At 43.8% G+C, this 24,157-nt stretch overlaps 1 protein-coding gene and 1 long non-coding RNA gene across 3 annotated transcripts in view; one reads left to right on the top strand and one right to left on the bottom strand.

The window, feature by feature from the left end:
- The window catches only part of TDRD3 (tudor domain containing 3), a 115,016-nt gene extending 104,510 nt beyond the window's left edge, over window positions 1-10,506 (bottom strand). The window contains exon 1 of one of the 2 annotated variants that reach the window (XM_075422715.1): window positions 10,222-10,506. In XM_075422715.1, coding sequence (XP_075278830.1) covers window positions 10,222-10,262 — 41 coding nt within the window. In that variant the 5' untranslated portion in view covers window positions 10,263-10,506. The remainder of the gene's footprint in view (window positions 1-10,221) is intronic. The other variant, XM_075422706.1, reaches the window with a different exon arrangement.
- On the top strand, window positions 10,432-11,339 carry LOC142361599 (uncharacterized). Its single transcript, XR_012764226.1, has 2 exons — window positions 10,432-10,763; window positions 10,914-11,339. It is a non-coding gene; the product is annotated as an uncharacterized LOC142361599 (long non-coding RNA).
- The last annotated feature ends 12,818 nt before the right edge of the window (window positions 11,340-24,157 follow it).

Below are 24,157 nucleotides of genomic sequence, written 5' to 3'. Positions count from 1 at the left end.
AGTACATACTGTTATCCGGCAGTAATAGCTACAATGCAAAAATGTCACACTTTTCCAGGTAATACACAGAGATGTGCCCAAGATAACCTCACTAACTTCAAACTGATAAAATAAGCTTTCAGCAAGCTGCACTGCTGTAATACAGCAGATGCCAGAAATGGCCCCTGAAGTCAGAAAGTGCTGGACAAGAGCTCTTGCCTGCTTTGCTCCTCGAGAATATTTGCTATTCCATGATTTTTAACAGGCCTCAGCAATTTGACATACAAAACTTAAAACAATGAGGGGTTTCTTTCTTCATCTAATGATTTTTTTTTTTTTTTTTCTCAGATTCAAGCTGTGAATACTGTTTCTCACTCACATTTCCCCAGGAAAACGTTGGCAGCCACCCCAAAGCGTTAAACTGAACACAAATATTCTAAGGCTGGAGCTGTGCCAAAGACACAGCTGCCACGCCACTGAGAGTATCTTGAAGCTGTCTGAACAAACATGGTTTTTTCTCCTCTGGTTTTCCTCAACAGCTCTTTTACCGACATGACACAGTACAAGAAGCTCTAGCCATTCCTGGAGCACTATGAGACAAAAAACAGGGAAAAAAAAGCCAGTCTTGACCATGGTTCCCAGGGAGCGCGCTCTGACAAGGAAGCAATTTCAGCAGTCTGTTTTCTAACTCAGAGTAAGTCTTCGCTTGTTGTCAGTTAATGCCATCACTCCCATTTCTAATACCTATGCTACATTTCTCAAAGGGAAGGGCTCAAAATGATGCCAGTGCAAGAATGCCCATTATGCTTCCACTACTTACCGGTGTTACAAAGATTATTACTTTCTTCTTCCTTAACTGTGAAGCAGCTCAACCGCTGTACATCAGTCCTAGAGCTGTCCAGTCTTCCTAAATTCTGACATCTCACAACTATGAATTCTGTTAAGTATATAATGTGATTAGAAACATTCACATACCATTCACCTCTCAGAGAGCCTTTCATTTCTTCTGTCACCCGCATTAGAATTATTGTTATTGGAATAACAATTATTACTATTTATTACTAATTATTATTACAAAGGAAGTAGAAAACGTACTACTCCCAAAAATATGAACAACATGCAAAGCCTGGAGAATCAGTCTTAAATTTTTTTTAATTACATTGTTATGACTATCACAGAATAAGCCGTCTATAAAAAATTAACTATGATATAGGATATTTAAAATCCAACATTTCTAAGCATAATTCTAAATTAAGCTTTAGGACAGCTTCATACTTCTACATCCATGTTTTAATTACATTAAGCTGTATTTCATCCAGCAGTAACAATTACGTAAAATATGCACGTCTAAAAACCTACTGACTATCAGTATGAATGACAACACTACCTTATTCCAAAATCACCAGCTTGTTGCTCAGGGATTCAGGGTTTGGGGAGTGCGAGCAGGCAGAGATTGAAGAGAGAAAAAGGCATCTGTCTCAAGAGTTTCATAACATGATTTCAGCAGGCAAAATCTTTGCACAGGGCTTTCTCCTGAGACCTGGTTCATCTGTATCCAACACCTACTCCAAAAGCTACGAATTTCCACTTTCTAGAAGGTATAGGCTTTCTGGCTAATAATTTAAATCTCCAGGAACACACAAGTTTAAAACGCACCTACTTATATTTGCTGGAATTGTAAGAGACACTGACCACCAGGAAAACCTAGACTTCCTAAACACACTGCTGCTTTTATTAACTCGCTCTTGCATTGGGAAGTTCACTTGGGTTTGTTGGAAAAGGCAAACAATAATCAAGCACACTGCTATTCCATCCTGCCCAAGTCCTCCTCTCAAATCACTACCAAAATCACTTTCTGACATGCTCTGCTTACAGTATACATAGAAGCAAAATTTGTGGGAGGGAAGAGGTAAATCAGTCCAAAACAGTCAATCATAATCATGTAATAAACTCCACCCACTCACCTTGTTTAGGTGATGATATCAATTAGTTTACCAATAGGCAAATTGATACAAAATATTATGAAACTCAGCAGACATCTCCATCTCAGGGATGTTAAATACAAGGTCAGTCAAAGAGCACGGGGACAAAAAGAGGCAGAAAGAAGGAAACTACTACGTCATTGAGTCAAACCCATTAAATGATACTTGTCCCAATAAAGTATTTGCATCTCAAAAAGATGCCTACAAGGCTAAGTAAATAACTTTCGAAACAAAACTCAATACATTCAAAATCCTCAAGGACTCCAAAAAGGAGACTACCTATGGAAAGCCTGTGCATTCCTACAGAACTCACTCACTGGAGAGAATCAACCTAAAACACACTCTGTCAAGAAAAGTAAGACCACTGAAAAGATCTGTAGTAATTTAAAAGACTTTCAGGTTTAGATGTGTTGCAAGTACATTAAGCTTTTTTCCTTCCTTTTTTCTTTTGTTGAGTAAAGGGTTCACAGTAGTAACATCTTCACTCTAAGCTGCAACACTTCTATAAATCAAGGACATCTCACACTAGTGCTTCAGCTTCCTAGCAGATTATTGTGCCATCCAGAGGGATCTTGACAAACCCTCAAGAGGTGGGCCCGTGCCAACCTCATGAAGTTCAACAAGGTCAAGTGCAATGCCCTGCACCTGGCTCAGGGCAATCCTAAGCACAAACACAGGCTGGGCAGAGAATGGATTGAGAACAGCCCTGCCAAGTAGGACCTGGTGTGCTCATTGACAAGAAGCTTACCATGACCCAGCAGTGTGCACTCGCAGCCCAGGTGGCCAACCGTAACCTGGGCTGCATCAAGAGAAGCATGTCCAGGAGGGGATTCTGCCCCTCTACTCTGCTCTGATGAGACCCCACCTGGAGTCCTGTGTCCAGCTCTGGAGCCCTCAGCACAGGAAAGACATGGACCTGTTGGAGCGGGTCCAGAGGAGGGCCACAAAAATGATCAGAGGGATGGAAAACCTCCCCTGTGAGGAAAGGCTGAGACAGTTGGGTCTGTTCAGCCTGGAGAAGAGAAGGCTCCGGGGAGACCTTATTGTGGCCTTCCTGTACCCGAAGCAAGCCTACAAGAAAGCTGCAGAGGGACTTTTTACAAGGGCATGGAGTGACAAGACAAGGCATAATGGCTTTAAACTGAAAAAGGGTAGATTTAGATCAGATATAAGAAAGAAATTCTTTACTATGAGGGTGGTGAGGCACTGGCACAGCTTGCCCTGCGGATGCCCCTTCCCTGGAAGTGTTCAAGGTCAGGTTGGATGGGGCTTTGAGCAACGTGGTCTAGTGGAAGGTGTCGATGGCAGGGGGGGTGGAACTAGGTAATCTTCAGGGTCTCTTCAACGTGAACCATTCTGTGATACTATGAGTACTCTGAGCAACCAGTAGGTGAAGTCTGCGTCCCCAAAGATGATGCATAAATCGATTTCAGATCTGACATAACAATACGAGAGAAGGAGAGTCTCTCCCAGTAACTGATGGAAACTTGGAGGCTGAGTGTTGCAGTAAGTCAGTGGAAATCACAGCTGAGACTGAATGCACAGAGGACTGTCTCACCTGCTTAGTCTTTTCTCTCTGTCCTGTTTCCAACAGTCCTGGCTGTTTCTCTCAAATTCCCACTTCCTTTTACCCCACCTCCAATCAAGAGGAGAAAATCCTTTCTTCAGCAGAACTACAGTGTGAAAGACACCTGACAATGTAAAAATAACAACATAAATGGTGCTTTTACTCATGCAGTCTAGATCTCCAGAGAAGGAGACTCCACAGCCTCCCTGGGCAGCCTGGGCCAGGGCTCCGTCACCCTCAGAGGGAAGAAGTTCTTCCTCGGGTTCAGCTGGAACTTCCTCTGCTTCAGTTTGTGCCCACTGCCCCTTGTCCTCTCGCTGGGCACCACTGGAAACAGTCTCGCCCCGTCCTCCTGATGTGATGCTAAAAGGGTAATCTGAAACACTTTAAATGTGGTAGCTTCTCGTTCATATTGTTTGAAGAGATGAGAGTCAAAGCCCTGCTGAGCACGCTTTTGACTTTACTTATCAGTGTCTAAGCAGCCTTTTCTCCCCAGGTCTGTCTAACAGTTTCCTTTTTTTTAGAGGTGGCCAGAAGCAGAAGATTCAGATAAAGAACATAAAACACAGCAAATACCTAGAAGTGTCTAGAATAATTCCTGGCTTTCAGCCATTTTAGACCTGGTACTCCAACTCCATTTTGAAGTTCAGTATTCAGTGGCATCTATCTCTACCTGACTTTGCCTAATTACAATTTTAAAGCACTTACATTTTTCTGCTCCACAATATCACATGGAAATTAAGTTCCACAATTTAATTACACATTGCTTGAAAAGCTACTTTAGTTTTCATCAGGTAGCAGGTTTAATTCACTGGGTGGCCTAATTCTTGTCTTAAGAAAAATAGCTATTCTTGCTTTCTATTCATCATTTCTGTATGATCTACAGATTTTCACAGACCTCTATCACCTCTCCCCTTATTGTTCTGTTTCCCAGACTAAAGATCTTCATCTTCCCAGCACAGAGGATCTTCCAGACCTCTCATCCACTTTTTCTCTGTCTATGAAACTTTTGTTGTGCTGGGGTGATTACATTAATGCACACAGTGATTTGGACACACCATTGATACACATACTGACCTAACAACTATGTTATTCTTTGTGAACAATTCCCAACAGCTTTCTAACCACTGCCCTTCTCCAAATAAGTAACATCATCAGCAAATTTAGAGTTCATCACTATGTAGACTGGTTTACATTATTTTCCCCTGCATGAGCATCATCTGGCATTCACCAAAACTGAACTACATTTGCGTGTGAAAACACTGGACAATGGTATCTTAAGATTTTGCTGCAACTACCCAATCAATTTAGATTTCACCAATCCCCTTGTATCAACTAACTGCTATGGTAATGCAACATTATCATTCCTTAAGACTATTTTTTTAATATGATGAACCCTTAGATCCCAGCAGAAATCCACTGGTAACATTCTTGAACCATGAAGCAATCATTTATCTAGTTTCTCATCTTTTAACCAACTGTACTAATCCACAGGAATACCTTTTACCCTTGGCAAATAAGCTTTGATAGAGGTCCTTGGTCAAATATTACATCCATTCTCAAACCACTCTGTGACTAGCTTTGGTAAGAGCTGTGTAATTCTAGCAGTGAGCAATAATCTTGCAGGATTTGGTGAGTAAGAGTTCTACTTTCATCTCATGTACTGCCTGCAGATTATATAAACCTCACCAAGTTCTACCCCTTCAGTTTTCTCTTGTGCAAACTGAGGGGTTTCAAACGTGTTAGTCCCCTACCTCCTTCCATCTCCTTATTTCAGCTATCCTCCTTTGCACCTTTTTAACTATTAGTTATAGTTCTAAATCGGTTTCTTGCAAAACTTGGGACAATTCCATCAGATACCAGTCCTTTTTTACCACCTAACATATTCTTCAAAAAAATAAAGTAAAAAATAGTATCTGTATTAGTTTCCTGGGCTTGTTTCCCTTAAGAGCAGGTAAAATGCTGGACCTTTCCTTCTCCTCCAGTGAAAATGACATAAAGAATTAAGTTCTAACTACCCATTCTTCGTGATCCAGCAAGAACGCACACCAATCAGACCAGCCAGTAAGGGATACACCTGAACAAACATGAAATGCAATGATGAGACATTTTGTTTTGTACTGGCACTTTGAGACTTCACAGTACCAACCAAACTTCACAAAATGCACAGGTACATCACAATAGCAGTGTCAAGAACCTCAAAGCAGATGCATCTCTCCCGTGAATTGCTGCGTTATCCCTGCGTCTAAGGAACATCCTGCATCCAGCCTGGGCTTGCTCCGTATGCAGGGACCAATTTGAGCTGAGCTTTCCAAAGACGTTTCAGTGGAATAGCAAAAGCACATGTAGGAAAAGCAGATCATCTTGCACGATCCTGAAACTGACTACTTTGTCAAATTTCTGCTGCCCTTTTAGAATGTGGGGTTAGACTCACCCCTGTGAGCACTTCCCTGTGTTTCTAGGCATGCACTTGCTTTTGCTTTAGAGCTTGGATCACATCATGCAATCAGTACTGCAAAGAACGAGTTTGAACACACCAATCTTGCATCTAAAGTTATCCAGTATGTAGCACACTGCTTGCTGAAATACCTAAAATGCAGTTTAACACAGATTGGTATACACCAACCATACAGTTTTCACTTACAAAGTATGCAAAACCAAAATTACTTTGACATACGGGTTTTCTCGTGGATTACTACTATTCTTTTGTTTCCAAACAACCCGTACAACTCAAATTTCTCATCATCTCTGGGAATAGCTTTTCATAGTTGGAACATTCTTTACATAATCTTCAAATTATGTGAAGTTTTACAATCCTATACATCTTTGCCAGAGACTTGCTACTTTTTATGGCATCACACACTGCAATTAAAAAACCTGTACTACTTGACAAGGAACTCACACGTACATTTAGTTGTACTAAAAAATTCTTCAGTTACCCAGTTCACATGTCTTGCCTTCCCACATTCAGAGATCAACCAGCCACCAGACCCAAGATCTGCTGGACCACAGGCTAAACCTGCCAGAGGACATGGGATATTGTTCATTTTTGACAATATATAGGCATTTCCATGTAACAAATTCTCAAGTTCTGCAATAATCTCGGACACTGAAGAGGTCTTGGCTTGTCATATTCTCTTGTTAAACGCCACCTGGGAGACTTCCAAACAAACAAAAAATTCCGCTGCAAGCCAGTGAGAAGTGTTCTGCGATCCAGTCTTTACCTAAGCAGGGTGTATTCCGCAGTTGATCTGGACTTCACTTCTAGTAATAAAATTGGATTCAGTAACTCAGGTTCCCTTAAGGTCTGTATTTTAATGGCAACACTGGAAAACGGATTCCAAAATTCATGAATGTAACTATAACAATACAAAAAGGTAATTCTCTCTGCCCCTTAGCCTTCCTCCTCATAAGTGTCTGCTACTTAACTAAAAAGTTAACACAGAACTTCTGCTCCAAGACAGAATATCTTTTTCACTGCAATGTAATACAAACACACCTTATCTCATCTCTAAAGTCGGAGCCAGTATCTCCTTCCAAGGTACTGTGTAGTGCATAATGAAAAGAACTAACCTCAAAAAATGCAAACTTACAGACATACATACAGACAGCTGCAAGGACACTCTTCAGAAAAACTACAATTCTGCACACAAACTGAAGGGGTCTTTCATGAAACACCACCACCAAAAAAAAACCCTCTTCTCAGCTTTAGCTACCACTGTTACGTTTACTAGGTAGGGTTACTTCATCTTTCAAATGCCAATAAAAACATAATTGATATACCGCAACAAGCTTAAATGGGTAACTTTACACATATCCAGGCAATTTTACAATGGATGACTCTTACAATACCTAGTTCGAAAAAAAAATATATATTACTACCACACTACATTAACTACACCATGTTACTGCTTTACTTGAAAAATAACTTGACTTTTTAATCAGAATCAAGAAAATAAAAACTAATTGCAGAAATTCACATAACAAGTGTCTAAATTAACTCTTCTTAGCTTTAAAGATATAAGAAAGTTATAGTAAAATCCAATCAGCACAGACAGTATCTTACAAGCTAGTGAATTTCAGTTATGGAAGAACAACAGTTTCTTACTTGGTTTGAAATGCCAAGTGGTGCTTATGCAGTTTAAGTGGGGACAGATTTTAATGTATAAATTCAGCTTCATTTTTGTACTGGAATACTTACCATTTCGACATGCGGTGACAGCAACAGTGGCAACCAATTTGGTACACAGCATGATTTAGCCACCAGTGTAGTCAAGCATAGTCAGAAATACACTACACTAAACACCACCGAAGGCTTACTAATACACGTGTTAGGTAACTTCAAGTTCTACTAATAATATGAGAAAAGTCATTCGTACACGAACAACAGCAAAACAGTTAAAAGCATGGATGTGTAGGTTATTTTTTACAAGTGCACAAACACTTAGCTAAACAAGATTTCTGAAGCCTTATTTCTTCTTCCACTCCATCTCACATTCCTCAAAGCACATGCATTCATTTCCCCCTCTTTCATACTACCCTTCCCAATACAACTAGGTCAAGGTATAATTTCAGTGTATCTTATAACCAGCCCATTACTTGCCTGACCATCTTTCAGTCTCTGCCTTTGGCTCACGCCCTGCAGTACTGCAAGAATAGCAAGTGGTTTTAGCCATTCAAGAGTATATGGCCCCAAGGAGAGAGGCAAACACTGTGGAATAACAGATCATTTCAGAGGCATCTCATATTTGTACAGCCAAAACCTGAAAGCCATTTACCAATGGCACTCATTCAATGACAAAGTAGTAAAACAACTGAAAATTTGAAACTATGTGACAAAATTTTGAATACACAATAGAAAACAAGAAAATAAACCTATGAAAAAAAAATCACTCTTATGGAAAGCTTTGTCCTTTTCGGAGGGGAGTAAGTATGAAAGAAGAGGGGGGTCAATTTCAAGTTACAGTCAAAAATTCCCTTTAAATAGGCTAATGTTATGAAAATTAGCATAAATAGTTACGATTTCTTCAATTCACCAATAGCCAGGAATCACAAGATTGTGCACTCTAGAACCGCCTAGAACAGCATTTTTGGAACACAATACACTGACCCAAGAAGCAGACCTAACCTCGCTAATTTTCTCAATTTGGTTAGTATTATCACAAAGTAACGCTGTAAAAGCTAGGTAAACAAACACAGCATAACCAGACAGTCAAAAGAGGTGATTATCCTGCTGTATTCAGCGTTGGTGCAGCCGCACCTTGAGTAATGTGTGCACAATTTAAGAAGGATGTGAAAGTCCTTGGATACATCCAGAGAGGAGGGCAACAAAGCTGGTGAAAGAGCTGGAAGGCATGTCCTGTGAGGGGCAGCTAAGGACTGGTCTAGTTTGGAGAAAAGGAGGCTGAAGGGTGACCTCACCACTCCTCTCTATGGCTTCCTCAAGGAGCAATGGAGAGGGAGGTGCTGATCTCTTCTCCCCCATATCCAGTGATGCGACATGTGGAAATGGCTCAAAGCTGCACCAGGGGAGATTTAGACTGGACATCAGGAAGCATTTCTTTACCAAGGCCAGTCAAGCACTGACACAGGCTTCCTAGAGAGGTGGTCAATGCTCCAACACCTGTCAGTGTTTAAGAGGCATTTGGACATCCCCCTCAATAACATGCTTTAATTTTTGGTCAGCTCTGCACTGGTCAGGCAGCTGGATTAGACGATCGTTGTAGGTCCTTTCCAACTGAACTATTCGATTTATTCTAAACCATATGATGTCTGTTTCAATCTTTTACAACTTGGACATACATTAAACCACAATCCAGGAGAACCATTAAGTCAAACAGCAAAACAGAAATATCTCCAAAATGGCACTGGAAGTAACAATGCGTCTCGTAATTTGAGTAGTTTTTCTTAACTACAGCCAAAGCAGGTCACTTTGTCTTCCCGTAGTTAGCACTGAGCTTTTGTTTTGGTGAAAGACTTGTAAGTAGTTGAGGAAAAAAGACAAAGTGTTAGCTTATAATAAAAAAAAAAAAAATTAAAAAGTCAGCTTGCAACACACCAGAACACTCCCTAGGCTAGCAAATGAGCTCACACCAGGCATTTGAAAAGCACAACTCACTGAAACACACTGTTCCAAAACAGACATGGTGTGCCCCACGACTAGGACTGACCAGGAAACACAAACGCCGGGCTCAAGCCTCACGGGTGTATCTACCCTACTTTAACTCCGCTTCTTTCCCCTTCTCTGCCTTCCCGAAGGGGAGCAGTGTAATTCAACACAACAAAACTCTCGGCAAGCGCCAGGCCTCCCTAGCCTTTTCTCCCGCCGACACCCAGCCCCGGCAGGCCTCGGGGAAAGGCAGCCGGGAAAGGGGCAGCCAGGCCACGTCGCAGCCCCCGCCGGCCACCGCCACCCCGCAGGCCCCGGGCGGGCTGGCGGCCCGGGGGGGCGGGGAGGGGGGGGCCGGGAAGTGCTCCCCGCTCCGGCGACAGGCCCCAAGCGCACCGGGGGCGCAGGACCCCCTCCCCGCGGACCGCAGCTCGGTCGGGGATGCCCCCTCGCCCCTCCTAAACCCCACGCCCGCCCCCGGCCAGCCGCGCCCCGGGGGGTGGCGGTCAGGCCCCGGCGAGGCCTGGCGGCCCGAGCCCGGCGGCGGGGCAGGCCGCGGTGCCGCCGAGGAGGCCCCCACTTACCAGCCCGACTCGGAGAGCGCCGCTCTCGTCCTGTCGGCCATGGCGGCTCCCGCCGCCCCTCACTCGCAGGGCCGGGGGCCGCCAGGCGCCGCGGGGAGCCCCGGCGCTCAGAGGAGGGACGCGGGGCCCCGCTCGTTCCCCGGCCCCTCGGCCCACTCCGGGCGCTCGGCCCGGCCGGCTCTCCGGCGGGGGAGGGAGGGGAGCGGAGCGGAGCGGCGCGGAGGGAAGGAAGGGGCGGAGGCGGCGCAGGCAGAGACGAACAAAGCCCGCGACCGGCTGCTACGGGGATGAGGGAAGCGGTGGGGGAGGGCGTCCCGCTGCCTGCCTGGAAGCCGCTGCCGCCATGGTGGAGAAGGGAAGGCGTGAGGGCAGAGGAGGCGGCGGCGGCTCGGAGCCTGCCCGCCCGTTGCCTCCGGGCTACTTCAGGCCCGGCACCGGTGGGCCTGTGTCGGCTGGGAGCGTCGGCTTGGGCAGCGGCCCGCCTCTGAGTAGCAGCGGGAAGAGTTTATTCTAAACGTGCTTCATCTATAAATAAACTGCTGGTAACGTTGTGTAGGAAAACATGCTCCTCCGTGTGCTCAGGGGTAGTGTTGGGGAGGAGAAGGGGGTTTTTACCAGAGTGACAAGACGTAAAAGCCTGTTTCTGTGTTATTTAATGTTTTTCTTTTGTTTTGTTTTGTTTTTTTCCCCAGTGCTTCGCCCTAGGATGCTGGACACCGACAGGAGCGTTCAGTGTTGTGATCTGCCTTTTTAACGGCAGTTACACTGGAAAGGAACGGCGGTGTTTCGTTACTGCTGCTGTAAGCGCCCAGGCGCCAGCTGGGGACGGGGCAGGAGTGCTGTGTGTCCCCCCTCCCCGTCAGCACAGAAACTTCCAGAAGGTGAGCAGGAGCAGGCCGGGGGTGGACAAAACGCCCACCCGAGCCTGGGCGCTCGGGGTGCCTGCCTGCCCGTGAGGGCAGCTGCCGTCTGGAAGGCCTTGACGAGTCACGTTCATCAGTCGTGTCCAGCTACTTCTGTAACCCGCCGGTGCCAAATGTTAATTGTCTTTTACTGCACTGCGGTTTCAAAACCTGGCTACCTGTTATGTTTGTCTATTAAAGATGTGCTTTTCTTTGTGGGGTGTTCCCATCCATGGGTTATTTCAGTTTTCGTGCAGCATCTTCAAAACAAAAAGAGCTTCTTGGTTTTCTTTTTTTTTTTTTTTTCTGATCCGCCTGAGAACCTTTCTTTGCTATACTGAGTAGAAATCACTCAAGTTTTACGTATGACAAGGTGCGAGTTCTGCTGTGCCGGTCAGAATTATTCACCTTTTTTTTTTTTTTTTTTTTTTTGCTGTGGCCTGTTCATTCATTGTAGTCTCTTCTGTATCAGACAGATTATATACTCTAGGACAAAGGTTTTATCACCAGTGCCACTGGTTTATCACACTATCACTTAGTGCATGTTTCTCTGCTCACAGAGGGCACTGCCCCGTCTTTGCTGTTTCTAGCTGCTGTTAGCTGTGCTGCAGAGGTAAATAATTAGCACCACTGTAAGACAGAAGATGATACAATGCCTACCAAGCAGACAGAAAACTGCGAGTTGGAGGGATAAGACCCTCTGTACCAACTGTTCATGATAAAACAGTCTTAGAGCAGGTCTTCATATCCATCACCTTTAGAATAAATGACATTGCTGAAGCTAATGAGCATCAGAGTACCTGGGGCTATTCAGGGACTGAGCCTAGACTCCAGCACACCTGTAAGAGGCTCTGTGCCCCCATAGCTTTCTCTGAAAAATGCATGTCACTCAAGATGAATCAGTGCATTGCTGTTCACAAAATTCATATGGACTCCTTCTGTCCAAACCATAATCTGGGTTGATATACTTCACTGAAGTTGAAAGGTTCGTTCCAATTTCTCTTTCCAAGCATCTGTTTCAAAGTGTTAGCCATGGGAAAGCGTGAGGTTGAAAAACAAGGTAAGTGAGGAACAGCTAACACAGCTAAGTTTCATATGTAGTGTCAGGATAATTCGTGATACAAAATCACTTTGTGTAGTACCTTTGAAAGATGTCAATACCGACCAAAAAATAAAGAAGAGTAATGTTTAGTCATTGTGATGGTTTGCACAAATGCACTTCCATGCGAGACTGGTTGACAGTCCTGTTTAAAAATGCTACATGTGTAAATCAGCTGTGTTAAATTTTAAGAAATGCCTCAACCATTTATTCTGCAAATGACGCAGATAAGTGTAATGGAGCAGCGAGGGCCGGCTGCATCTCGAGGGAAGGCAAGCCAGGAGTGAGGCACAGCAGCATGGAAGGCAGGAGCAGTAAGCTCACCATAAGGCGCCAGGACATGGAGTGGCAAGTCCTGGTCAGGATCAGGGCCAGAGACGGTGGCCAGGGTCAGACACAGCCTGGTGATCACCCAGCATGGCCACCGGGACGAGACAGGTCCAAGCTGATCCAAGAAGCCAGGTCTGAGTCCGGGTCAGGATGGAGGAGGCACAGGCCTGAGCGCAGACATAGCTGTGACACGGCCGCGATGTAGCACAGGCAGGGACTGGCATTACGGCCACAGCTTGAAAGTAGCTCCCATGGGAAAGGAGAAACAGGGCTTCACTGCTTACCTTCTGCACAACAGCTCTTACTGCCAGTGAAACTGACCAAACCTCGGTCAGCTGAACTCCTTGGCTCAGCTACCTAATCCCCTAGAAGGGAGATGTGCTCCAGGCCCTGAGAACAAGACAGTTCTGCTGCTGTATTTAATGTGTGAACAGGTCTGACAAGCAACATACTTGTTTATCCACAATTTCTCTCTGAAAGTGGGTTTCTCAGTGTTTAAAGCAGAAACAGACTTAATGGTAAGAGCATTCTGAATCACCCAAAAAGAAGGCATGAGACTTAGCAGCTCACTCTGGTACATCTTTTGCAAAGGATTTCAGATTTCAAGGAAAACTGGAGAATTATCTGTATTGATCTTTTCCTTAAAAGAAATAAAATGTATCTTCAAAATACATATACAAAATATTTATACAAAATAAATTGTATCTTCAAATTGCTATGCATGAAGCTATTTACATTTTAATAAAATCTTAAGATGATTGTTTCATGAAGTTTTAGATCTATTAAATTTTACCTTTTAGATATTATATAAGTTCAAGGTATGTCATGGCTATTTAAAAAGGTAGAGAAGGTAGATGGGGAAAGATTGCTTAATATGTCATCTTAAGCGTGCTACCAGCAAGTATGCAACTATGTCCAATAACGTAAACAGGAAGAGCCAGCAGATCAATACCTGGCTCCAAGCCTGGTGTCACTGTCACAGTTCTGGAATTTTTGGTCATGGGCCAGTCTACACAACACCAGTCCTGCTGGTGACAGATGGGGTACACAGGTCTCAAAGGGGGAAAAGGATCTTTGCACAGGAGTTAGAAGGGCTCATTGTAAGAGCTTTAAACTAGATTTGAAGGGGGAAAGGGATAAAACCAGGCTCGCTAGAGATAAACCTGTGAGAGGCACACCAATGTTTGAGGGATGGTGTGCTAGCGAGGTCCTGCAGTCTATCATCTCAGTGGAGGTAGGGGATGGAGATCCATGCAGCAGCAAAGATGCGAGGCTTATTGATGTGTTAGAAACCATGAAAGTGCCTGAGAATGGTCATGTAGGAATTAGGGCTGCTCCCCCAAAAAAGATGGTGGGATCAATAGCCCAACTAAATTCCATTTACACCAATGCACACAGTGTGGGCAGCAAACAGGAGAAGCTGGAAGCCATTATGCAGCGGGAAAGCTACGATATAGTTGCCATCACAGAAACATGGTGGGATGGCTCGCACAACTGGAGTGCTGCAATGAACAGCTATAAACTTTTCAGAAGGGACAAGCAAGGAAGGAGAGGCAGTGAGGTACCTCTGTATGTTAGGGAGTGTTTTTCTGTCTAGAGCTTGATGGTGGTGATGATAGGGTTGAGTGTTTATGGGTAGGAATCAGGGGGAAGGCCAACAAGGCAGATATCATGGTGGAAGTCTGTTACAGACCACGCAACCAGGGTGAAGAGGCCAATGAAATATTCTACAAGCAGCTGGGAGAAGTCTCATGATCGCTAGCCCTTGTTCTCACGGGGTCTTTATTTTACCTGATCTGTGCTGGAAATGCAATACAGCAGAGAAGAAATAGTCAAGGAGGTTCCTGGAGTGTGTGGAAGAAAGCTTCCTGACAGAGTTGAGGGAGCCAACAAGGGAAGGCGCCCTGCTGGACTTGTTGTTTGTGAGCATAGAAGGGCTCATGGGTGATGTGGTGGATTACGGCCATTTTGAACACAGCGATCGTGAAATGATGTAGTTTTCAATTCCCGTGTAAGTAAGGAGAGGGGTCAGCAGAACTGCCACCTTGGACTTCTGGAGGGCAGACTTTGGCCTGTTTAGGGGCCTGGTTGGCAGGGTCCCTTGGGAGAGAGTCCTGAAATGCAGAGTTGTCCAGGAAGACTGGACATTCTTCAAGAAAGAAATCTTAAAGGCGCAGGAGCAGGCCATTCCTATCTCCTGAAAGGTGAGCTGGCAGGGAAGAAGACTGGCCTGGCTGAATGGAGAGCTTTGTCTGAATCTCAGGAAAATAAAGAGAGTTTATGGCCTTTGGAAAAAGGAGCAGGTAACTCAGGAGGTCTGCAAGGGTGTTGTGAGGTTATGCAGGGAGAAAATGAGAAGGGCCAAAGCCCAACTAAAACTTAATCTGGTTACTGAGGTAAAAGACAATAATAAAAGTTTCTGTGGATACATTAAGAAGCAAAGAAGGGCTAAGGAGAATCTTCACCCTTTGTTGAATGAGGGGGGGAAACAGTGACAAAGGCTGCAGAAATGGCTGAGGTACTTAATGCCTGCTTTGCTTCAGTGTTTAATAGTAAGACCAGTTGTTCTTGGACTACTCAACCCTCTGAGCTGGAAGACAGGGATGGGGAGAAGAATGGTACTCCCATAATCCAAGGGGAAATGGTTAGCGACTTCTACACCACTTAAACACATACAAAGTCTATGGGACTGGATGGGATCCACCCAAGGGTACTGAGGAAGCTGGCAGAAGCGCTCACCAAGCCGCTTTCAATTATTTCTCAGCAGTCCTGCCTAAACTGGGGAGGTCCCAGTAACTGGAGGTTAGCAAATCCATCTACAAGAAGTGTTGAAAGGAGGATCCAGGGAACTACAGGCCTGTCAGTCTGCCCTCGGTGCCAGGGAGAGTGGTGGAGCAGAGAAGTTTAAGTGCCATCACACAGTGTGTACAGGACAACAAGGTGGTCAGGCCCAGTCAGCATGGGTTCATGAAAGGCAGATCCTGCTTGCCTAACCAGATCTCCTTCTGTGACAAGGTAACCCTCTTAGCGGATGAGGGAGAGGCTATGGATGTTGTTTACCTGGACTTTAGTAAAGACCTTGACACCATTTCCCGCAGCATTCTCCTGGAGAAATTGGCTGCTCGTGGCTTGGATGGGTATACACTTGGCTGGGTAAAAAACTGGCTGGATGGCTGGGCCCAAAGAGTGGTGGCAAATAGAGTTAAATCCAGTTGGTGGCTGGTCATGACTGATGTTCCCTAGGGCTCAGTTTTGGGGCCAGTTCTGTTTAACATCTTTCTCAATGATCTGGTCGAGGGGATCGAGTGCTCCTTCAGTAAGTTTGTAGATGACACAAAGTTGGGCGGGAGTGTCGACCTGCTTGAGGGTAGGAAGGCTCTGCTGAGGGATCTGGCCAAGGCGGCCAACGGCGTCCTGGCTTGTATCAGGAATAGTGTGGCCAGCAGGAGTAGGGAGGTGATCGTGCCCCTGTACTCGGCACTGGTGAGGCCACACCTCAAATACTGTGTTCAGTTTTGGGCCCCTCACTACAAGTAGGACATAGAGTTGCAGGAGCATGTCCAAAGAAGAGCAACAAAGCTGGTGAAGGGTCTGGAGCACAAGTTTTATGAGGAGCGGCTGAGGGAACTGGGATTGTTTATTCTGGAGGAGACTGAGGGGGTCCTTATTGCTCTCTACAACTACCTGAAAGGAGGTTGCAGTAAGGTGGTTGTTGGCCTCTTCTCACAAGTAACTAGTGATAGGATGAGAGGCAATGGCCTCAAGTTGTGTCAGGCATGGTTTATATTGGCTGTTATGAAAAATTTTTTTACTAAAAGAGTGGTCAGGCATTGGAACAGGCTGCCCTGGGAAGTGGTACAGTCACCATCCCTGGAGGTATTTCAAAAATGTGTAGATGTGGTGCACAGGGACATGGTTTAGTGTCTGACTTGGCAGTGTTTGGTTTATGGTTAGACTCGATGATCTCAAAGGTCTTTTTCAACCTATATGATTCTATGATTCTACGAATGTAATCTCATATTAGGATGCTGGTGGACCCCCTCAAGAAGCAGCAGAAGGACTGTGTTTGTCAGTGATTCTGGCACAGCTCAACCTACTGATCGTCTGGACACTGAATTGGTAAATAGCCAGGGAGCAGAGGATCAAACGGCATATGGCTTTTCAGACTTTCACTGGGCTGCAGTAAACATCCCAGCCATGAACAGCTGTGCCTCATCTCTGACAAGATTACTTTTAAGAGACTTATACCTTCTGGACTGGATAGAAATCTGGAAATAAGCATGCCGCTGTCAGGGCTGTGAGCGCACCACGAGGCTCTGCAGCCTCTCCCCCCGTCCTTGGGGTCTGTCTGCCTGTGCTTCAGTCCAGCTGTGACATGGTGCAGCCGCAGCGTTGGATCAGGCTGCTGGGGAAAGAGCTTTGTGAGAAGGAGCTATGGGAAGTCTCATGGGAGCCTCCTGCCCTTTGATTGGGAACTGCATCAAAACTCCGGCCTCCATCCTTGAGACTTGCCTAAGGTATGCCTCTGGCTGGCTGTAGTGGGTTGACCCTGGCTGGATGCCAGGTGCCCACAGAAGCCGCTCTGTCGCTTCTCCTCCTCAGCTGGACAGGGGGGAGAAAATACAAATATAAAATACAAATATAAAAAATATAAAATATGAAGGCTCATGGGTTGAGATAAGGACAGAGACAGATCACTCACTAATTACCGTCACGGGCAAAACAGACTGAACTTGGGGAAATTTGTTTAATTTATTGCCAGTCAAATCAGAGTAGGGTAACAAGAAATATAACCAAATTTTAAAAACACGTTCCCCCAACCTCTCCCTTCTTTCTGGGTTTAACTTTACCCTCGATTTTCTCTACCACCTCCCCCCGAGCAGCGCAGGGGGACAGGGAATGGGGGTTGCAGTCAGTTCATCACATGTTGTCGCTGCCGCTCCTTGTCCCTCAGGGGGAGGACTCCTCACACTCTTGCCCTGCTCCAGCATGGGGTCCTTCCCATGGGAGACAGTTCTCCATGAACTTCTCCAGTGTGAGTCCTTCCCATGGGCTGCCGTTCTTCATGAACTGCTCCAGCGTGGGTCCCTTCCATGCGGTGCAGTCCTACAGGAACAGGCTGCTCCAGTGTGGGTTCTCCACGAGGTCACAAGTCCTGCCAACAAACCTGCTCCGGCGTGGCCTCCTCTCTCCACGGTTCCGCAGGTCCTGCCAGGAGCTATGAACGTGGTCTGTTACATCGAAAAATTAGTGTCCCATTGGCAGTAAGTTCATGTCTGAAGTTGATACATATGATGTAACTGAACAAAACTCAGTAAGAGCGGAGACACTGCTGAAAGCCAGCTGCTATTCATACAGTCACTCAATGTATAACACAGCAATGGTGCCCTCAAATAGAAGGAGAGCAGGTAGGGAATACGTTGTCCTCTCTGCAGACTTCTGCTTCCCTCATGCTTCCCCTTCCTTTGAAGTTGAATTCATCAGTTTCTCTCAGTGAACTTAAGGTCGGTACCAATAGATGCTGCTGAGCAGAACTGCTCATAAAGGGCTGCATAGTGAAATTGTGGCATATACATGGAGTAGCCAAATTAGGGGAAGCACTTGGGGGGTCTTCCAAGATGTGCTAAGGGCCTTTTGGGATAGGTGTTGTGCAAGAGGGTGCCTCACACAGTGTCAGGTAGCTCTCGGGGTGACATAAAATACCTGCAGTGTGGGCATGGATGGAACACCTTAGAGTTGCCTGTCCAACCCCACATATGTCCCTGTTAAAGCTAAGCCCATTCTTCTGGGGTGAGGCAGCAACACCCAAAACATTGCCAATGAGGGAAGCCCATAGATCATCTCATCAGAGCAATGCAGGCGTAGACACCATCATCCTGCATAATACCCAAACGGAATATGACCTTAACTATAAACATAGATTAGATTTGCGAGCACAGCTGTGCAACAAAACAGTGACTACCTATTAAGCAGCAATATACATGGCTGTGTAGTAACTCTGTATATTGGTTTTGCTATTATTGTTACTATTAAAAGCCATAAATTTTTAATTTTGTATATCCACAATACTAGAAGACATCATCTCTGTGTGAACAGTTTGGGGTGTAAATGATCCAGCAATCTTTGTCAGCTCTTGACTTAATTGCAAGTTGGGGCAAAAAGACCAAATAAATAAATATAATTTTCTCATGGAAATCTGAAAATATTATTTTCAGAGCATAAAAGATTCACTTTGTGGTTTTCCTGAAGTGCTATTGTTTGTTTGTGCTTAAGGAAAAGCAAGTTATCAGAAATCTATGCCAGGCTCCAGCTAAGCAGCTGACTTTCTATCCATGATTGAAGACACACTAAACAAGCAAGAGTGCTTTTGTGTTATTTCCTGGCAGTGAAAATATACCGTGTTGTGCATCTTTCCTATTCACATGTGGAAGCTTTTGCCTACCACTCCTTTTCACCCATAGTCTGCAGGCCCAAACCAGTGCAGTCTGGGAAAATAGCTAAATTTCTTAAGAACTTTGAAGAGGTGGTAAAACGAACACATGAAACAATTAAATGCAGTAACTGGGCGTGCTATTTTCTGATCTCCTCTTATAAATGATTCGGATCTTTTCTCTTCTACTTTTATTTATGTATCTTGTCTGTCTCGGTTGATTTTAGTTGTCATTCTGTCCTCAGTGCTCCTTGTTTCCTGGCTGTTAGCAAAACACAAGAAACCAAAAGAATGTGAAAGAATCGGTAGATCTTCTCGGCAGGTCTTTAATCTTCTTTCAATGGAGAACTGGCCCTATATTCTAAGCAGTAGGTCTTTAGTCCTCTTTCAGTAGAGAATTGGGCCCTATGTTCTAAGTAGCTGCAGAATTTGGAAGGAAACTACAGAGTTATAGAATCATCCCTAAAGCAGCCTTACGTATTTTAAGTTATTGAAAGCAAAATATTCTTTTTCCAACTATGTATTTCAGATAACTTTTAGGTTAAATTCTGCCGTTCTCAAAGATGAAGAATGAAAAGATACAGAAATGCTAGAGCCCTGAGCAACTTCTCGTTATTTGCAGGTATACACTTGAAACATCCCTGGCTTGGGTATTTATCCTGAGTGCCTGAAGTATTTCAAATGGAGTCCATACAACAGCGGGGCATCAGAGCGAAGAGCTTCAGAGACGGAAAAAGGTCTGTAGCCCCAAATCCACAAGTGGGCTTCCGATGCCACAACTGTTTTGAAAACTACAACTCCCTTAATTCAGTACAAAACCATAAGATCATGTATTCCACAGCCTACAGAAAAAAAACCTGATTCAGTTCAGAAGCAAATACACGTGATAATTCAGCAATTACTCTGTGCAGAATCCAACAGTTGACAGCTTGTGGGACACAAATACACTCCAGAAAACACAGTGCTGTCTGGCAAATTAGTGAACCATTAAGAACTGGCACTCACCATGAAAAATGACCAAAAGGGGAAAAAAAACAGAGAAATGAGAAATCAGAAGAAAAAGTCCTAGAGGAAGACAATAAAAAATTGAGAGACTGAAGAAAAGTTGGCAAATACTGGGCCACAGCCTAGAGCAACAATTTGGGCTACCTGTGTCAGACCAGTAAAATAAGATGCAATTAATGAAAATAATTTCTTACCATGAAACAATAATAAGTCAAGTAATACTGCTAGTAAGCAAGCCAAAGTAGAAACAACATATAAATGTACAGAAAAGTCATTAAGGATTCCTTTTTTCTTCTCTACAACTTGCCTTTTGTCGCAGAGCACGAATACAGATTTTATAAGTTTATGTTTTTCTCTCATCTGACCACAAAATCAGAAACAATCATCACTCTGTGCTACCCTCTATAAAATTCACTGAAGTATTTTTTTAATGATGTTTACATATGCTTACGCTTGTGGGGCTACCATGTGAAGCAGGTGCCTGGCTGAGAAAAGGGAAGTTGGAGGGAAGAGGTGCTGAGGTTTTTACTTTAAAGTGGATCTCTTTTCTGATCTGATTCACATTACAGTCCTGCGCAACTTGTGTTGGCATAGGGGTAGAAATTAATTAAGTCAGCACTGATGCTGGAGACAGTATATCATCAGATCATTGCCTCCCTGGAAAAAAAACAGAACCATTATTTGTGGAGCAGTGTAGCTGCAAATTAGAGGTGTGAGGAGAACACATAACTGAGGGGCATATGAAAGGCAAATGTGAGAGGAACAGAAAATGGGGGGGTGGGGAAGCATATGGAAAACAATAGAGGAACGGGGAGAAGGGGATTAAAATGTGGTAGCAGCACCTTGACCAACTCACTGACCATTTTTACGGAGCCTAATTAAAACTTTCAAGTTTTGCTGTGTTTGTCTCTTTTCAGATTTTTTTCAAATAGTGCTGTAAGTCTCAGGTTGACATCAGCAGGTAAATAGGCATGGGCTAACACACTTTTACTGCTAAAAATGAAACAGCTCTTTCCCATCAAAGCACAAAAAGCAAAGCAGCAGAGCAAAATCTACCAGCAGTTTGTTATCTATTTCAGTGCTCGAAAACACGTTCCCTTAGCCCTATAAACAGGGTGGCCTGCTGTTAACAAATACTGGCTGAAGCAAAACACTAAACAATCTAAAAGAACCTTTTATACCTATTTTACATATTTATTTCCAAACATTTCTTTACAGCCCCAGTTAATGCATTAAGGTGCCCAATCCTTACTGGCTGCACAAATCAGTCTTTCACGCTGACGCCAGCAAGTATTGCCATGGTAACATTATTAGAGTGGCTTAACCTGGCAGGTGGCTTAGCAAAATGCCTAGTGCCGAAACAATCCTAGCACACAATCTATACTTTTCCATCCAACAAATTAGTATATTGCATGCTTTGTTGTCCAGATCGTGGTAGGGTGCTTTTCTTATTTGTTGGGTTTTTTTTTCCCTGGGTGAAAATGCTATTCTTATAATTGGAAAGATCTGGAAAGATCCCAAGATCCCATACCAGCTGGTGGCTGGCCAGAGTTAACTTGTTTGAGAGGATTCTTTGGAAGATGCAGAGCTCTGTATTATTATTTTTTGAATGATGGTTTCAAAGCTAAGATCCTGAAGTTTTGCAGATAGATTCAGCTGTAAACAGTTGTGGTTGACAATGCCAGAATTACTCCATCACGAAATGAGAATATTTGGCTACCAGGTATCCAGACCAAGTCATTCACATACAAATAACAAAACGTTCCATAGGACTTCAAGCAACGTGCCTTCATGAGAGGATGAAGAATTGGGGGAATATAGAAGTAAAAGTGAAAACATAATGGACAGATCAAACGCTGACATTTGAGCAAGGTGCTCCTAGCAGTTTTTTGGATGGAATCTACCAGCCATTACAAATCACAAACTAATACAAATCCTTAGTACCTCAGTTGGTATTATTTTAGCTTTAATTCTAAAGAGATTATAATAGTTATATGTACTGCATGCAAAAATCTTTTTTTGTTCCCTCCTGTTTAGTGGGGTACAATGCTAAAGAGTAAAGAGCAAATTTTCGTTCTTATCACTTCACACTGCTTGCCAAGATGCATTTTATGATCTGAATATATGACAATGTAGTAGCTCAAATATAAATACTTCAGCTATAAAAGCACTCTGGAGTGTTGTGGTTTAACCCAGCAGGCAGCTAAACACCACACAGCCATTCGCTCGCTCCCTGCCAGTGGGATGGGGGAGAGAACCGGGAAAAAAAAGTAAAATTGATGGGTTGAGGTAAAGACAGTTTAATAGGACAGAAAAGGAAGGGAAAATAGTGAAAATAATAATAACAATGATAAAAAAAATGCAGAACAAGTGATGTGCAGTGCAATTGCTCACCACCCGCCAACCAGTGCGCAGCCAGTTCCCGAGCAGCAGCCCCCAGCCAGCTTTCCCCCCAGTTCATGGACTGAGCATGACATCATATGGCCTGGAATAGCCTTTCAGCCAGTTTGTGCCAGCTGTCCTGACTGTGTCCCCTCCCAGCTTCTTGTGCCCCCCATAGCCTCCTTGCTGGCAGGGCAGCATGAGAAGCTGAAAAGTCCTTAGTGTAAACACTGCTTCACAGCAACTAACACATCAGTGTGTTATCAACATTATTCTCATCCTAAACCCAAAGCAGAGCACTGTACCAGCTACGAGGAAGAAAATTCACTCTGTCCCATCTGAAACCAGGACAAGCATGTGGAACTGTCATAGATGTTTCGTAGGTTCATTCATACTGTTGCGCCATATATTTTCTGTTTCATCTCCAAAAACGCTGATGTGGTGTGTTTCTCAGCTTGTGGGTGTCTCTCCTGTCTCACGCTGATTTCACTGCTGTGTCAATGAAGCTCCAGTCCTCCAGTCTTTATACCATAGCACTCAAGTTCAGACACTTGGAAGCCTTGCTTCGAAGTGACTCGAATAACTTTTTGCAACGGAGGAGAAAGTTGAAAAACCTTCAATATTTAAATAGAAACATAAGTTTCAAGTGTTGTATAAAGGCTTCAGATCTTTTAACCTTATTCATCAATTAACATATTTGCAACAGCTGGGTTTTGATGCATATTTTCAGAGAACAGTAATGCTGCTGATACAGCATTTCCAGTTCAGTCACAGGAATATCGAAGCAGTTTTCAAAAGATAATTTAAAAAGTACTCAGTTGACAGGATGTTTCTTCAGGGAACCATTGATCGCATTCTCAAATTGCAACAGAACCAGAGATAGTCTTAATTTTAATTTCAATATCGGGAATGCCTTAAGTGACGATCACAGCTAACCTGTTTTATGACAACCCTGAACATTTAGAAACTCTATCTATTCAATATACTTCTGTGCAGAGAAACAAGAACAGATGGGTACTTCCTTAACACCTGCTGCTGTGGGAGTCTTTTGAAACACTTGCAAGTAAGAAATTATTACTGCTATAAAATGTCCCTCGGTTTTATTTGTTTAGAGGATTTCTGTACAACACACGTACAAGTTATTTTAGGTTTCTCAAGTTAGGTTGTGCTTTTGCAAAGCTGATAAAGTATCACTTACTGAAGGAAAGCTTATTTCTATACCTCATAAAAAAGGTTTTAGGATATTAAATTGAAGATTTACTGCTATCTGTTGTGTAAGGAGGCTGAGGGATGCACATGGTGTGCTACTACAGAAGTGATGGAATAGCTCCAGGGATGAAGAGCCCAGTCCTGCAAAGCAGGAGGAGTCTCCGTGAGGAAGAGAGGTCTTTATAAGGAAATCACAGAAAATTGAAGCCTAGCACTTTTCTGACTAGGAATATCACAGAAAGATGAAGTTCAGAGATTTTAGCTCATAATTATCTTAATAGCTTTCCCTGGGTGATTTAAATGTTTCTCTCCTTCCACATGTAGCCAAAAGGTGAGACACAAATTCTTTCCCAGGTTTGGAATGCTTTTCTCTGTTCTATTCTGAAGTTACATGCATCAGTTTTATTTGGGTTTTGTTTGTTTTATAGAATTTCATATGCAGTAGATTCAAGAAATAAAATGCACCTTCAAAGGATCTGAAAGTGAAATGTTGTTAGGGATTTTAATCCACCTAGACTATTTAATGGATTTCATTTTCATTATCCTTAGTGGTCAGAAATTGCCCTAAAAACTCTAGTT

This window comes from Opisthocomus hoazin, chromosome 1 (genome assembly GCF_030867145.1).
Source record: "Opisthocomus hoazin isolate bOpiHoa1 chromosome 1, bOpiHoa1.hap1, whole genome shotgun sequence".
Taxonomy (NCBI): domain Eukaryota; kingdom Metazoa; phylum Chordata; class Aves; order Opisthocomiformes; family Opisthocomidae; genus Opisthocomus; species Opisthocomus hoazin.
The sequence above is the reverse complement of the archived record's forward strand: the minus strand, read 5'-3'. Positions and strand labels throughout refer to the sequence as shown.